This window comes from Conger conger, chromosome 2, assembly GCF_963514075.1.
Source record: "Conger conger chromosome 2, fConCon1.1, whole genome shotgun sequence".
Lineage (NCBI taxonomy): Eukaryota > Metazoa > Chordata > Actinopteri > Anguilliformes > Congridae > Conger > Conger conger.
In genome coordinates, this window is record NC_083761.1 from 86,805,665 (window position 1) to 86,823,568 (window position 17,904).

The following is a 17,904-nucleotide window of genomic DNA, read 5'->3' on the forward strand; positions in this document are numbered from 1 at the left end:
ATTTACACCGTTAGTACCGCTCTGGGCAATATCGGTGATATTTCGCGTAGGCTCTCCTGCACACTGCCAGGGTTCAGTCTGGTCTTTATGATCAACACCAGCTCCATCCATCACAGTGTTCATGAGATCACTCACTAAACTTTCACTGGATTCAGACTTCATTTGATCAGATTTAACATCAACACATTTAATATCCTGCAAGTCACTGGTGTGTTCTGCCTCATGGTATCCTCCATCATCAGCCTCTGTTTTGATTTGGTCAGGATGCAGATGGGTCACATATCCCAGCTCTGTCCTTTCAGGGCTCTCCGTCTTAATAAGATCCCCAGTGTGGGTGGAGCCCAGATCAGCTTCTGTTTTTCTCACTGATGTGTGTGTGTGGTGTACATCACTGACCCCACTGTGTGCTGTAACACACTCTGGCTCCAGTGTGTTGAGTCCTGGTGCAGCACACTCTGTCTCTGACTCCAGTCCACTGAGTTCCTCTTCTTTCAGTCTGATCCTGTGCTGCTCAGTGAGCTCTGGTAGTGTTGTCTCAGTGTCCTGTCTCAGACAGACTCCTGCCTGCATCATCCTGCTTCTCAAAGGCGTGCAGAAGTGCAGCTCCTGGAGGGAAAAATGGGAAGGGATTTAGCCTGAATCAAACAGGTCCTACTACAGCAACTGACACATTTGCATTATGAGGTGGGGAAATTCATCCTTCCCTGGGTGATGCCAAGTCTCAGGTCAAAAACAGTTTTAAATTAATCTGCCACATCTTCCATTCTTTTTACTGTTTTTATAGCAGGGTAAAAAATTAACTATGAATGGCACCAGAAAATGTGCAGGTTTGCAAATGTATGTTTCTATAAGAAAATACATTCCTGCCGCAAATAAAAGTGGAAAACAGAAAGACAAAGGATATTGTACAGATGATGTACATTTTAACCACCTAAAAAATAACCTTTGTAACCTGTTGCTAGTGTTTTATCATATCAACTACAATTATTATTAGATTTCAGAGCATTATGAAGGCGGAATTCCACAAAACAACCGTCTCGAGGAAGCGAATGAATCGTAACCTTACATTTTTTTAACTTGCTTGTCTCTAGTCTGCTTTAACCCCTTAAGTGTCGCACTTTTCTTAAAACAAGCTTGAAAATGACATACCCAAAATAAAATGGTTACCATTTCCTTTGTGGTTTGTGTTCCAAGAGTCAGAAGAACACTAAATATTACTAAAGCACATACTTCAAGAGATGAAGTAAAACCAAATCTCTACCATCAATCACTTTCAAAGTGCGTGACGCACAAATGGTACTCATGATAATTAATTTAAAATTCTCAGAAACGATGAACATGTTTCTTCTAAGTTTTCAAACTCTAAATTCTGCAGTAACGTGCATATGTGAAAGTATTGCAAATTAGCAAACTTTTGTGAAAACATTAGCGAATGGAACAGTCGACAAGCTTGCTAGTAAACAAAACGAACACAAGATTATGGGAAGGAAAAAAACTTACCTTATGACTGCAATCGTTTCTACTTGCCGTACTGTAATTCTCATCAGCAAACGTGCGTAATAAAGTGGTATGAACCAGAAAGCGTATGACCGAATTCAGGAGAGCAGTGTGGTTCGGTCCTGACCAAAACACGCCTGTCTGTCTGCAGGCCGGAGAAGATGCACCCTACTGAACCAAAGCGCCAGCTTTCGGTTCTTAACTTCCATTTCCACAACGCCAGAAATCATCTTCTTCTTCTTTGTTTCTTTTACAACGGCTGTAATTCAACTACGGGGTGTTACCGCCATCTACCGTCTATAGCCACAATTATCCTATATTCTCTTGTATAATCCACTCTTACACAGTCCAAAAAATAAATAAAAAAATGGTGCGATATATTATATTATGAATGGATTTTACTACCTGATTTAACATAAATCCCTGAATCCCCACTCCCTTCAGCTCTCCCGCCATTACCATCCTGCCTCCTCCACAGTTCAACAGACTCATCCTCTTGACGATAGTCACATACACCGGTTTAATGTTTTCCAATGACCCTGAAAGTTTTGTTTAATAAACCATGCCCAAGTCTTGCAATAATGATATCTTCCTTCCTACCAAATTTCCTCCTGGTATTCACCTTTTTCTCGATCTAAGACTGGATCCATTGTTTCCGTTCCTTTCCAAAAACCATTCTAATATTCTACTAATAAACCTTGGCTTTCCAGGTTTATTAGTATTATTCTTTTGACCCAGACTCAAGATTTTATTCATTTAAATTGTTGTGCATTCACTGGCTCAGTTTCCATATTAGCATAACGTGTTAGCTTAGCATAAAGACTTGAAGCATTGACAGCCTACCTTCTGTCTGTCTTATTTACACGAGGTATCACATGTATTTGAAATAAACATGCAGAAATAAAAATGAGAGATGTTGTTTTCAGGGAAATTAGATGGAATTTGTTGGAACTATAACCGCTGAACGCACCATGTATCCTCTTCCGTCTTCCACTAGTTGAGCGCAGTGATCCGGGCACCTTCAGAAGGTAAATGGTAAATGGTTGGCATTTATATAGCGCCTTTATCCAAAGTGCTGTACAATTGATGCTTCTCATTCACCCATTCATACACACACTCACACACCAACGGCGATTGGCTGCCATGCAAGGCGCCAACCAGCTCGTCAGGAGCATTTGGGGGCTCGGTGTCTTGCTCAGGAACACTTCGACACAGCCCGGGGCGGTGGATCGAACCGGCAACCCTCCGACTGCCAGACGACTGCTCTTACTGCCTGAGCCATGTCAGGTAGTTTTAAAAGGTAAAATTCCTCTCTTATTTAATTAGATTTTTTCCAGCATGTGTATTTCAAATCCACGATACCTCATGTTAATAAAACAGCTTTGGAGTTGCTGTAATGAGTATTTCTTCACTTTGGAGGAGGTAGGCTTAGCATTTTATACCTACATTATAGACATAAACTACATTAAGGCCTGAAATTCTTTTCTCACACTCACCTGGTTCAGTTACTAGACACTCTGAAGAGTCCATTTCATGCTTCTTTGATTGACTTCAAATATTTTAAGTAAAATTTGTCTCAAATAATTAAATGTGGTGGATGTGTGGTGGTTCGACCCTAGCAAACGTTCCTTGGGCAAATACTGTCTAAAATGCGAAATATTTAAAGACATTGATTTAGTATCTAAGGGCGGCACGGATGGTGCAGTGGGTAGCACTGCCGCCTCACAGCAAGGAGGTCCTGGGTTCGAATCCCCGTCGGCCGGGGCCTCTCTGTGCGGAGTTTGCATGTTCTCCCCGTGTCTGCGTGGGTTTCCTCCGGGTACTCCGGTTTCCTCCCACAGTCCAAAGACATGCAGGTTAGGCCGATTGGAGAGTCTAAATTGCCCGTAGGCATGAGTGTGTGAGTGAATGGTGCGTGTGCCCTGCGATGGACTGGCGACCTGTCCAGGGTGTATTCCTGCCTTTCGCCCAATGTATGCTGGGATAGGCTCCAGCCCCCCTGCGACCCTGTTCAGGATAAGCGGGTTCAGATAATGGATGGATGGATGGATTTAGTATCTAAATTACACTTCAGAAATGCATCTGTGTGCTTGAATTATATTTTATATCAAATCCCAGGACCGGCTGGCGGCACAGATGGTGCAGTGGGTAGCACTGCCGCCTCACAGCAAGGAGGTCCTGGGTTCGAATCCCCGTCGGCCGGGGCCTCTCTGTGCGGTGTTTGCATGTTCTCCCTGTGTTTGCAGGGGTTTCCTCCGGGTACTCCGGTTTCCACCCACAGTCCAAAGACATGCAGGTTAGGCTGATTGGAGAGTCTAAATTGCCCATAGGTATGAGTGTGTGAGTGAATGGTGTGTGTGCCCTGTGATAGACTGGCGACCTGTCCAGGGTGTATTCCTGCCTTTCGCCCAATGTATGCTGGGATAGGCTCCAGCCCCCCTGCGACCCTGGATAAGCAGGTTAAGATAATGGAGGGATGGATGGATGGATGCATTGTGTGTTCGGCATACCACTGTTGCAATGTGTGGTTATTTGCATTACTGTTACCTTCCTGTCAGTTTGACCAGACTGGTCATTCTCCTCTGACCTCTCTCATTAACAAGGAGTTTCTGTCTGCAGAACTGCTGCTCACTGGATTCAGATCAGCAGTTTCTGAGATACTCAAACCACCCTGTCTGCCACCAAAAATCATCCCACGGTCAAAGTCACTTAGATCACATTCTTTCCCCATTCTTATGGCTGATTAACCTAAGCTCCTGACCCATATCTACATGATTGAATGTTTTGCACTGCTCCCACACAATTGGCTGATTAGATAAACACATGAATAAGTAATAAAGTAAAAATGTTCCTAATAAAGTGCCTGGTGAGTGTATATTTAACAAAGAACATTCAAAACATTAGCCTAATTGGATGTTTCTTGTTCTAGAGATATTGGCTCTTAAATAAGAGGTGGGTGATACCTAAAAAGTCACTCTCGAGTGGATATTGGGGTTTGTGTGGATTTTGGAGCACCATATTGTGTAATCTATTTTCTGAATTCTTTCAATATTTGATGGCTTACTACATTAAAACCACTTGGTGTATGACTTCCAAACTTCAAAGACTATTAGATATGTTGGTTTTGAATAGCCACAACTGAAATGAAGTCAAATAGATAATCTATGAAAAAATTTTACAATGCCAAATTTGGGTCTGGCCAGAAAATGTCCAAAAAGTACAAGATATTCAACCAAGTAGTTGGTAAAGTGGACAGTTTTCATTCAAATTGAAACTTTAAGTACTTCAAAAGCCATAATAGCCCTAGATGTGAAAAAAGATTTAGTTGTGACTGCTACGTCCTGGCATTACATTACATTAATGGTATTTTGGTAGATGCTCTTATCCAGAGCGACATACAGTTGATTAGACTAAGCTGGAGACAATCCTCCCCTGGAGCAATGCAGGGTTAAGGCTGTGCAGGTCTTATTGTGGCTACACTGGGATTTGAACCACCAACCTTGGGTGTCCCAGTCATTTACCTTAACCACTACGCTACAGGCCGCCCTACACATATGGAAATATGGTGGTTCATGACCTAGGTCTGATCCTGAGTCCATTATACTTCTATGTGCTCTCATATCTAATCAGCCGATCGTGTGGCAGCAGTGCAATGCATACAATCATGTAGATACGGGCCAGGAGCTTCAGCTAATGTTTACATTAACCATCAGAATGTGGAAAAAATGTTGTTGATTGTTGGTGGCAGACAGGGTGGTTCGAGTATCTCAGAAAATTCTGATCTCCTGGGATTGTCATGCACACTAGTCTCTAGAGTTTGCAAAGAATGGTGGAAAAAAAAAAAAAAATACAATGAACAGCGGTTCTGCAGACAGAAATGCCTTATGAGAGATGTCAGAGGAGAAGGGCCAGACTGGTCAAAGCTGACAGGAAGGTGGCAGAAACACAGTGCTCACTGTGTACATATGAGCCTGGAATTATAACCATATTTAGCAGTAACGTGTTTGCAAGCCTCCTTCAATAAGTCTCATCGCAAAAACAATTCATACCCCAAAGCAGTCAAATTAAACTGTTTATTATGACGAGTTACATGGATATGGAATTAAACTACACTTACAACTACACTAAAGGAGACAACAATGAAGCATTGAATGACAATGAATGATTATACAGATATTCAAATGGAATAGGTTCAGTCCTTGGTTCAGTGTGCCCATTCAGAATGTAAAATGTAATGCTCAATTCCTATACAACGCTGAAAAACTAAAGACTGAAACAAAGATACTCGGCTTGTCTGTCTAATGATCAGCTTCAGCTGCCATACATATTACATTACATTAATGGCATTTGGCAGACGCTCTTATCCAGAGCGACGTACAACAAAGTGCATACCCATAACCAAGGATAAGTGCGCTTAAAGACCCTAGAGGGAAGTACAATTTCACTGCTACCTGCACAACAAAGATAAGGACCAGGGCCCTTTTTTTTTTCTTTCTTCAAACCGCAACACGCAAATGTATGAACAAACCCCTTAACTAGCCAAACACTGCTTACCTAGCCAAACTAAAAATACTGATACACAGAAAGTAAATCACAGAAAGACAACAATTAAGGTTCACAGGGAGGTAGGGAGGGACAGGGAGAGGTGCTGCTTGAAGAGGTGCGTCTTCAGTTTGTGCTTGAAGATGGAAAGAGATTCTACAGTTCTGATCTCAATGGGGAGTTCGTCCCACCACCGTGGAGCCAGAACAGACAGTAGTCGTGAGCGTGAGGTGGAAGTTCGGAAAGGGGGAGGTGCCAAGCGGCCTGTGGAGGCTGAACAAAGAGGTCTGGCAGGGGTGTAGGGTAAGCTGGGGAAGACCCCTTAACTGCTTGGAAGGCTAGCACCAATGTTTTGAATTTGATGTGAGCCATGACAGGCAGCCAGTGGAGGGAAGTAAGCAGGGGGGTGACGTGTGAGTATTTGGGAAGGTTGAAGACCAGACAAGCTTCTGCATTCTGGATAAGTTAGAGGGGTCTGATGGCGGATGCTGGGAGGCCAGCCAAGAGGGAATTGCAGTAGTCCAGGCAGGACAAAACCATCGCTTGGATCAGGAGCTGGGTCGAGTAGGGGGTGAGAAAGGGGCGGATTCTCCGTATGTTGTATAGGAAGAACCTGCATGACCGGGTCACCGCCGCAATGTTCTCGGAGAGGGACAGTCTGCTGTCCATCACCACGTCGAGGTTCCTTGCACTGGGTGATGGCGTAAGTGTGGTATCCCCTAGGCAGGGATGAATATCATTTCAGTCTTACCTGGGTTGAGCTTTAGATGGTGGTTGACCATCCAGCTCTAGATGTCACACAGGCAAGCAGAGATACGGGCTGAAATTTTTTTTATACTGTATATCCAAAGAGTTTTCACATTGTTTCTTACAATCAAGTGACATTGATGTCCGTTTCATAATAACAAAATCCCAGCAATGCACTGGAAGGGATTACTTTTTTTTAAAGAATAAAATGCCCAAAAACCATTTTTATCAAAGGAAATTGGCACATCAGGATGCTTTCTCCTTTGATTAAACAATTTCCACTAGGGTTGCAACGACCTGTCCAGGGTGTATTCCTGCCTTTCGCCCAATGTATGCTGGGATAGGCTCCAGCCCCCCTGCCACCCTGTTCAGGATAAGCAGGTTAAGACAATGGATGGAGACTACAAACCTTGTTCTTCTGAAAAATAAAGAGTAAACTGAATAACAGAAGGCTGATATGGATTGGTCAATGTGTCCATCCATCCATCCATCCATCCATTATCTGAACCCGCTTATCCTGAACAGGGTCACAGGGGGGCTGGAGCCTATCCCAGCATACATTGGGCGAAAGGCAGGAATACACCCTGGACAGGTCGCCAGTCCATCGCAGTGGTCAATGTGTCTAAAAGTGTAATTAAATCAGATAACTTTGAGGAAACATTCACACATTTCAACATTTTTAAAATAATTAATCAAACACACAAAATATGAGTTTTGTATTTATTGCAGTCAGCATTCAGAGGAATATGCAGCAGGAATGAAACTACATTTGCTAACAGGAGTAGTAAAGCAGAAAGCACTGACACATACAGTAACAGATGCAATTCAACAGAAATTGACATGGCGTAAAGGCCTTGGAATGTGCACATTCATAATATAAAGTTGTTCCATATTACACAATTATAACACAATTCATAGACAATATTGAAAAATAAGGACTGGAAAAAAAGATCCTCAACTGATCGGAGATTAAACAAACTGTCTGTGATGATCAGCTGTAGACACTACCATGTTTCTTTCTACAAAACATTCAGTTTTCACATCGTTGCTGTCAAATGACACTTCAATGAAAACTATCTTTTCAAAAGAATAAAATTGTCGCACACTCATTATTGACGAAAAATGGTATCCCAGGTTGCCCCAGTTACTTGACTGTTTTGCAAACGCCCCTCCAAAAATATTATTAGCAAGGAGAAATATAGTGGAATATACACTGCAGTACTAAACAGCAAGAAAGCATTGCCACTACAGGTAACAGGTCACAAAAATAATTAATTACAGGTAAAAAGTAAAAGATTCAGGAACCTATAGTGGTAAAAGTCAATTGAGCCTGTACAAAGCTCATTGAGTTTGCTGGTACTTAAGATATACTTTATTATAAAAGAATAAATAAATAAATAAAAACATTTCCCCAATTCAAAGCATTTTCTTGTGCAAAAACCTTTATCTCACTGAATACAAAGTAGGGCTTTTCATCAACACTAACTGACCACTTTATTTGGTAGACCTGTACACCAGAATGTTACTGCAAATATCTACAGCTTACAGAGAATGGTGTGAAAAATAAACAAACATGCAGTGAGCAGCAGTTCTGTGGGTGAAAATGCCTTCTGGCTGGGAGAGGTCAGAGGAGACTGGCCAGACTGGTTCAAGCTGACAGGAAGGCGACAGTAAATAAAATAACCACGCTTTACAACAGTGGTATGCAGAAGAGAATCTCTGAACACACAACACCTTAAATCTTTCAGTGGATGGGCTACTGCAGCAGAAGACCAATATGTCAGAAATATAATTCTATTAAATACCAAAATACGTGGTCACTGAGTGTATATGAACATGTAACATGTTTTATGAAAATATATGTATCAACACAAACTGTCGGGCTTTTCACATTCAGAAATCTTCTTGTGGCTATTTAAATTAGATATGCTGGACGAGTACAGCGATTACATTTGTCGGGCTTTTCACCTGTATGAATTCTCAGGTGTATCTTAAAGTAGATTTGCTATGAACACATTTCTCAATCTGGGAACATTTGTAGGGCTTTTCATTTGTGTGTTGTCACATGCCTATTTAAATTAGATTTGCTATTAAAGCACTTCCCACACCAAGAACATGTGTAGGACTTTTCACCTGTATGAATTACCTGATGGATATTTAAATGGTATTTTCTGGAAAAGCACTTCCCGCACTGGTAACACCTGTAGGGCTGTAGGGCGAGTTAAATTAGATACTTGGTAAAAGCACTTCCCACACCAAGAACATTTGTAGGGCTTTTCGCCTGTATGCGTTTTCTGATGGCGACTTAAATTAGACATTTCAGAAAAGGACTTTTCGCACTGGGAACATTTGTAGGGCTTTTCACCTGTATGAATCACCTGATGACGAGATACAGAACTTGGACAGGAAAAGTACTTCCCACACTGAGGGCATTTGTAGGGCTTTTCATCTGCGTGAATTGTCTCATGCTTATTTAAACTAGATTTGGCATTAAAGCACTTTCCACACTGAGAGCATTTGTAGGGCTTTTCACCTGTATGAATTATCTGGTGGCTACTTAAATCAGATTTGGTATTAAAACCCTTCTGACACTGCATGCATTTGTACAGCTTTGCAACAGTATTAATTTCCGCTTCATTTCTAGGAATGAAGTTCAAAAGGCTCGAATTTACAACGGAGTTATGCATTATGGGTTCCGTTATCACATTTGTTCTCTGGAAATTAGTAGGTTTTTTGTTAACGTTTATTATTTTCTGGACAAATTTAGCCAGATCATTCTCATTCTTTATTTCACAGTGTGGATTTAAATCCCCATATTGAGTCAGATGCAGCAGATCAGGCATTTCTTTTGAATCTCCTGCACAGTACCAAAGTTCAGTCTGGTCTGTGTGATCAACACCAGCTCCATCCCTCACAGTGTTCATGAGATCACTCACTAAACTTTCACTGGATTCACACTTCAATCGATCAGATTTAACATCAACACATTTAATATCCTGCAAGTCACTGATGTGTTCTGCCTTATGGTATCCTCCATCTTCAGCCTCTGTTTTGATTTGGGCAGGATGCAGATGGGTTTCATATCCCAGCTCTGTCCTTTCAGGGCTCTCCGTCTTAATAAGATCCCCAGTGTGGGTGGAGCCCAGATCAGCTTCTGTTTTTATCACTGATGTGTGTGTGTGGTGTACATCACTGACCCCACTGTGTGCTGTAACACACTCTGGCTCCAGTGTGTTGAGTCCTGGTGCAGCACACTCTGTCTCTGACTCCAGTCCACTGAGTTCCTCTTCTTTCAGTCTGATCCTGTGCTGCTCAGTGAGCTCTGGTAGTGTTGTCTCAGTGTCCTGTCTCAGACAGACTCCTGCCTGCATCATACTGCTGCTCAAAGGTGTGCAGTCTATTAAATATTTAATGACAGTATTTGAGTTCATGACTACAATTTTGGCAGTGAGGGAAAAAAGTGATTGCTCTACGTGTTTTTCTAAATATGGATTTGCTGCTCTTCATTTAGGAACTTATGAACTTGCAAATCAATTTGGATTAAAAGTATTTGATAAATGACTAAAATGTAGAAAGTAGAGTGTATTCCCTCTCACAAGGATACATAGCCTACCAATCGCCAAATATCTTCTCAGCCTTGGTATACTTTGAATACGAGAAAAGCGATATGGCTAGTATTGATGCCATTGTTTGCACTAATAAATAAATATATTACCTGCTTGAAGTCTCCAGTATATTTGTCCCTCCTCGTTTCCAAGAATCCTGTTGATTTGCGTGAAGATGCGCTTCTTCCTCTCGGCTAATCTTGCATTCCCACGTTGTCGGGCATTATTCTCACAGAATCACATCACAGTTCCAAGGCACCGTTTACTTTACAAACATTGTCGGGGATTCATAATATGGCTGCATAACGGAAAAGAAATGAACTGAATTACAATGCAAGTTATTACAGCAAAACACAGGTGTTACACACAACCAAATTGATTTTCACGTTCCACGGAGTCTTACAAAGTGACGCCACTGTAGCCAATTGTATAGGGCGATATCTTCATCCCACTATAATCTTTTTGACCATCTCATAGAGAAATAACATTGGACCAGTAACTTACGCATTTTTATAACTCTAAAATGAATTATAGAATGACATGCTACAATTCACGGCTACAACCGACTGACTAATTTACAAAAAGATATTTTACAAAAAAATTACAAACAGAGCAGTTAACGTTAAAGCGACGCATGGGGAAAATACTTACCCTGAATAGAAAACGAATTATTTTAAAAATCGGATGTAATGCAACTGCAACTGGATGTAATGCAAACGGATGTACGGAGGTGGAGGACCCCAAGTGGGTGCTAAATGTGTATTAGCCGGAAAGTGTAATACGGAGATCAGCATTACATAAAGTTATGCGAGTGCAGTAGAGCATGGTGAGGCGAAGGAAGCTCGCGCGATAAAAAGATGCTTCCGTTGCATTTTATACTAAATTTCAAAATAAAAGCGCGTTTTTATTTTCAAAGGACCTCCCAGACTGAGGCTGTGTTCGGTTTGAGCACAGCCTGACACTACCTGCATTAGAGCTAACATAAACTCAGGCTACTTGGGTCAGGGCATCTGAGGGTGATAGGGTGATATGCAGAAGAAATAAAGACCTATGGAGAACTTCAGACTGACTGTCAGGTCTAGTTGAAGGAGTTAGAGTTAGAGTCAATGAATGGAGGTCCTCTAACCTCTGTTGAAGTAAAAGCAAACACGCTCTTTCTGTGATGGGCCAAAGTGATTAAGCACAACAGTCCATGAATTATACTCCTATTTGTTCCTAGCGACAATTGGTGCTGATTTTGTTGAAGCACTTGTTTGTTGTTGAATGCACTGAATACCTGGGTTTGTTTTGTTTTTTTAACTAAAAGCGGCTGGACAGTGGCACAATTTATTTTCTTATGGCTCTGTACTCCAGCACATTGGACTTATAATGAAACTGAGAATATGAGTGCAAACTGTAAGATTTAATTTGAGGGTATTCACATCTATCCTGGAAAATCTGTGTAGGAATTAAATTCCTTTTTATACATGTTACGACCAGCATTCAAGCAGTCAAAACAAAACATGGATACCAGAAAAGTTCCCCCTAATTTTAGGGGACCAAAAGTAATTGGACAGGTATATTTTCAGATGTTTCTGATGAATCAGGTGTATTCAAAAGTGCAGGTATAAGCTGACAGTAAAATATGAAATTAAAATGAAATTAAATCAAATTAAAGCTGACAGTCTGCACTTTAACCTCATATGCATTGTTCCATTTCATATCCAATGTGCAGGAGGACAGAGCCAAAATAATAGAAATTGTAATGGTGCCCAAATACTTACAGACTGCACTGTATGTCTGACACACAAGACACAGCCCCGTGGGAGGGGAGTGCTTTGAGTAAAATTGAGACATGGCAGGTCAATAGAAATGTAGATATTGCATATATTTTATTTTATTATCAATGAGAAAATTCAAACAGGATCTAAAAAAAACCCTGATTGCAGGTGGCATAGCAATACATTAGAAATCATCCTATCGTGATTTCGTACTTTTATTTTGAAGCTCATTCCAATAAACTGCACCGGAATTTCGTTTGTTATTGTAACGTCCAGCAAACTTTACTCATTTCATGATTCCACTTGTGTAACACGCGTGTGGTTATCGTTCGTCGCCGAAAAGCACAGTTCATTCAGTAAATCAAAAATTTTTTGGTTTAATTTTCTGAGTCATCGACGAAGAGGTACGTTTTTATTTCCATAGACACGACGTTTTAAACAGCTCTGATCGTTTTGTTTACCAGGAAGTTTCAGGTCGTATTGCATTCACTAATTTGGCAGTACCAGCAAAAACACGCGTAATTGTAGAAATTTTTGAGTTTGAAAATTTCGTTCTGGTCCAACGTTGCTTCTTTGTGAGATGGTCAGTACAATTAAGGGGTTTAAAGACTCGATTCCGGCTGACTTCGGTCAAGATTTGCCGCAGATCTGCTCCGTAGTCGTTTGCTATGTGGCCTACCCGGTTAGCGACTCTGTGCCGGTACCGTCTGACTTTGAGCCAGAATTGTGGCACATCCGACCCAGATTCGCTTGCTGTCGGGCAGCTATTTTTATTTATTTATTTAATTTATTATTTTTATATCAACAAAAACAGACGAGGCTGGTTTAGCCGGAACCAAACGTAAGGGGGAGTATGTGTGGGAGACACTGTGTCGGATGACCCATTCCTGTCAGTGCAGAAGTGGAACTGGACCCTCTTTAACTTTGTTTGTTGCAGACCTTCATTGAATCTTTTCGATATCAACGGGCAGTTTGTTTGACCCACGCCACGCCGACACCCACGCCAAAGGGTGAAGGTCCTTAGAGTTCCGTGAAGCTATTAGCAATTAGACTTCAGAACTTCCAGTCTAAACTTCCTGTGATTTCCCGTGCTATCGAGGCTTATAATTTGCTGAGTTTATTTTTTATAAAAAATCCGGGAATTCTTCGGGTTTTATTTATATATAGAATTAAATATAAATATTTTTATATAAATATTTTTATATAAATATTTTAAAAATATTTGTATATGTATATAAAAATGGTGTTATAATAATGCAAAGTTCCAGGATAAGTCTTTTATTTTTCATTGAAAAATTGTCCTCTCTTTTAACCGTAGGTTTAGTGACCGGAACAATGATAGATCACATTCCAGGAGATTGGATAGCCTACGTTGCGCCTTTTCAACTGCACATTTAATAACGTTCACACTGACATGTACAAGAAATGGGCCTAATGAGGACAAAGTCATTCTAATACAAAATACTAAGGAATCCTGTTTAATCCCTTTTGCCTCACGACCAGAATGCGCTTATTTCCCTTATATTATTTTTTAACTGAAAGCAATACAATTAACGATTCCAATTGTATGAACTATTTTACGATACCACTGTTTTTGCAACAACGGTTCCATATTTTAGAACATCTGCGGTGACAAAACAATCATCAACTTATATGCGTTTTAGAACTTCACAGACGACGTGAATCAAGCTAAACTTGTTTTCAGGGCCATACGTTTCCCTGCTTCTGTCTCCGGGCCGCAGTTGGGAGGCACAGGGGAACAGAACCACGATTCCTTTTCGATTCCTGGGCCGGGGGTGCTAATTAGTTAGCTAGTTAGCTGTAGCGGCACCGTTCACTTGGGTGGATAGCTTCCCTTAGTCCTTGGGCCAAACCATTTTTCAGTACCATCTGGGTGGGCAAATTCTAGATGTGATTTTTTTAGTCCTATACATCCCTAGATTATGTTTTGATATGATAGACCTTTTGGTTTGGCAGTTTATTAGTGGTTATCACCTCCTAAAGGTATGGACTGCTTTCGTTCAAAACCGGAGTTTTGCCAAAAAAAGTCCCCTGCCATATTTTGCCCCCCTTCGCATGATTCGCTTGTAGGTCGGGCTGTGGGGGTGCTAGAGACATGAGCCTGCAGTTTTTGTTATGCGCCTGAGTCTCCTGAACACGACAGGACCCTGAGTCGATCAGACCTTCCTAGGCCGAGCTATGGTCACTTTTCCCGCACCTACCCCCTACCCGTGAATGCCTAATTTTTGCGGTTTTCCGGAGGTATTGTGCGGTAGGTGCGGGAAAGTTACCAGAGCTCAGCGTAGGAAGCTCTGATCGACTCGGGGTTGGTCTCTACACAGCCCGACCTACAAGCGAATCATGCGAAGGGGGGCAAAATATGGCAGGGGACTTTTTTTTGGCAAAACTCCGGTTTTGAACGAAAGCAGTCCATACCTTTAGGAGGTGATAACCCAGATGGTACCAAATCGTCCAATTTTGGGGTTTGGCCCAAGGACTACCTGAGTTGAAGGACGTTCGCATCGCATAGGATGGGAACCGGCCATAACGACCCCAGGACAAGCTGGAACAATGGACATGGTCATTCAGGGGCTAGCGGAATATGGAAGGGAAAGTTCATGGACAACCTTGTAACTTTATTACAAGTGGTCTACGAGTGCCCCCTAGCATATGTGATAGGAACTGAGTATGAAACGAGCTTAATTTTGCCGGAATTGTTCAATGGCCAGCGGCAGGGTGTCATTGTGATGCATTGGTTCGTTAGCAAATGCGAGGAGAAGATATGCAGCTATACATATATGTCTGTCTTTGTTCGGGAACTTCGGAATCGTCTGCGTAGGTGAACTGACTTCCCATGAGCTCAGGGTCAATAAATGGTTAATCGGTATTCAGGACTCCGCAAGATTATTCATTTTATCTTCATCCAGCCTACTCCCACCTGAAATAGAACCTAATGAGGAGAAAGTGAAGCCTTTAGCTGCACGCCAACTCAACGACTTGTCCGGTCTCTGCTGCAGAAACTCGGAGCAACTTTGGTGCAATAAAGGAACGTATTTGCTTCCTTTATGGCACCAAAGAAAATGACACAGACTCTCTTGTATGACCAGCTTTTCGTCGCGACCATGTTCTCTTTCAAAATTGGTTAAACCCGACAATGTTCAGCCTTGGTAATAAGTGTGCTAGCGTCGCCAAATATGAAGCTAGGCTGAAGTAATTGATTCTCATGTATTGAAGCATAAAAAGATAATGACCGAACGGTTTCCCCCAACTCATAATACAAGAGCGCCCCCCTGTGGTCAGTCAGGAATCTGCAGGATTGGCTGTGAAGAAAGTGTAAAGTGTAAAGAAAGGTCAAGCTGCAGCAGCTGACTTGACTTGACGAAAATATTGATTTTATTCGGTTTTGAACTATTCTGCCAAATTACTCAAATGTAATGTAAAATGTATAGTACGTTTATTTAGGACCTTCCATTGAATTATTTTTGAAAAAATCTTATCTGTACAGAATGTTATACTGGTGCCTAAGACTTTTGCACAGTACTGTACACACATATATATATATATATATATATATATATATATATATATATATATATATAAAATGTGTGTTTGAGAGAGAGTGAGAGAGAGTGTGTGAATTGCCTCAAAACATTAAAGACATGATCCCTGTTGTTAAAAGTGTAGTAGGACTTGTTTCATTCAGGCTAAATCCCTTCCCCTGTTTCCCTCCAGGAGCTGCACTTCTGCACACCTTTGAGCAGCAGTATGATGCAGGCAGGAGTCTGTCTGAGGCAGGACACTGAGACAACACTACCAGAGCTCACTGAGCAGCACAGGATCAGACTGAAAGAAGAGGAACTCAGTGGACTGGAGTCAGAGACAGAGTGTGCTGCACCAGGACTCAACACACTGGAGCCAGAGTGTGTTACAGCACACAGCAGGGTCAGTGATGGACACCACACACACACATCAGTGATAAAAACAGAAGCGGATCTGGGCTCCACCCACACTGGGGATCTTATTAAGACGGAGAGCCCTGAAAGGACAGAGCTGGGATATGAAACCCATCTGCATCCTGACCAAATCAAAACAGAGGCTGAAGATGGAGGATACCATAAGGCAGAACACATCAGTGACTTGCAGGATATTGAATGTGTTGATATTAATTCTGATCAAATGAAGTGTGAATGTAGTGAAAGTTTAGTGAGTGATCTCATGAACACTGTGATGGATGGAGCTGGTGTTGATCTCAAAGATCAGACTGAACCATGGCAATGTGCAGAAGAGACAAGCCCATACTGTAAAAAAGAAGAAATTCATCATCTGTCAACCCAATACAGAGACCTGAATCATGACTGCAATATAAACAATGAAAATAACCAGACCAGAACTGTCCAGAAACTGACAAATGGTATAATGATTCCAAGACAAAGTGAAATTCATGCAGATAAAAACAAGTACAGGTGTACACAGTGTGGGAAATGTTTTAATAGCAAATCTGCCTTTAATGTACACGTACAAATTCATACAGGTGAAAAGCTATACAAGTGTACACAGTGTGCGAAGTGTTTTTGCACAAAATCAGTTTTAAATAAACACCTGAAAATTCATACATGTGAAAAGCCTTACAAGTGTACACAGTGTGAGAAGTGCTTTTCCACACAAACTTTTTTAAATCGCCACCAGATAGTTCATTCAGATGAGAAACCTGCCAAATGTTCTCAGTGTGGGAAGTGCTTTTCCAAAAAGTCTCATTTAAATCGCCACCAGAAATTTCATACTGGTGAAAAGCCCTACAAATGTACTCTGTGTGGGAAGTGCTTTTACACTATATCGAGTTTACATATCCACCAGAGAATACATACAGGTGAGAAGCCCCACGAATGTACTCAGTGTGGGAAGTGCTTTTGTACAATATCTCATTTAAATTACCACCGGAGATGTCATACAGGAGAAAAGCCCTACAAATGTCCTCGGTGTGGGAAGGGTGTTTCCTCAGTAACTAATTTACATGTCCACCTGAGAATTCATACAGGTGAAAAGCCCTACAAGTGTAGTCAGTGTCAGAAGTGCTTTTCCTCAGTATCTAATTTAAATGTCCACCAGAGAATCCATACAGGTGAAAAACCCTACAAGTGTACACTGTGTGAGAAATGTTTTACTACAAAGTCAGATTTAAAAAGACACCTAGGAATTCATACAGATGAAAAGCCTTTTGTTTGGACTTGAAGAACAGAATTTTAAAACATCATTATGAAAAGCCTATTATTGTCGGAAATGATTTATGAAAGTGTGTATTGTGACGTAGGCCTCTTTTTGTAGGAGGTGTTCATCCAATGAAAAAAAAATCCCTTCATATTGTTTCATAAAACACCTGATAATATAAATTACAAGGCCTTTAAATGTACTTTGGAAGATTTGTCTGTCTTGAGGGACCACTGTGTATGCTGGTTTTCCAATGTATTATTATTTTTTTTAACAATCTGTTATTTTTTCATAATTGGGTGCTTTTCTTAATCGGGGGAGATTTGTAGGCCAGTGTTGTTGTAATGATGTTCTTTTTGTTCAACCTTCTCTGTATATACGAGTAAAGTGTATAGTTCCCAGGCACACATTCCTTGCTGATCAAATTTTACACAGGCAGTTGGAAAAAGAGCATCTTGTCTGGGGCAAGCTATGTCCATTTTATTATTTTATATATAAAATGTTATTTTAAAAATCTCACCTTGTGTGTGAAGGCTGATAATTTGTGA

At 41.1% G+C, this 17,904-nt stretch overlaps 2 protein-coding genes across 3 annotated transcripts in view; one reads left to right on the top strand and one right to left on the bottom strand.

Annotated features, from left to right (window-relative positions):
• The window catches only part of LOC133122604 (zinc finger protein ZFP2-like), a 29,476-nt gene extending 19,207 nt beyond the window's left edge, over window positions 1–10,269 (bottom strand). Inside the window, exons 1-2 of one of the 2 annotated variants that reach the window (XM_061232656.1) lie at window positions 1,501–1,714; window positions 397–606 (exon numbers count right to left, since the gene is read on the bottom strand). In XM_061232656.1, the coding sequence (XP_061088640.1) occupies window positions 397–573 (177 nt within the window). In that variant the 5' untranslated portion in view covers window positions 574–606; window positions 1,501–1,714. Of the gene's footprint in view, window positions 1–396; window positions 607–1,500; window positions 1,715–8,754; window positions 8,792–9,020 lie in introns of those variants that run through there. The other variant, XM_061232658.1, reaches the window with a different exon arrangement.
• A 2,163-nt stretch (window positions 10,270–12,432) lies between these two features.
• On the top strand, window positions 12,433–17,701 carry LOC133122629 (zinc finger protein 845-like). The gene is made up of 2 exons (XM_061232708.1): window positions 12,433–12,555; window positions 15,884–17,701. The coding sequence occupies exon 2, from the start codon at window positions 15,917–15,919 to the stop codon at window positions 17,378–17,380; it is 1,464 nt and encodes a 487-aa protein (XP_061088692.1). The 5' UTR covers window positions 12,433–12,555; window positions 15,884–15,916; the 3' UTR covers window positions 17,381–17,701.
• Window positions 17,702–17,904: the final 203 nt, after the last annotated feature.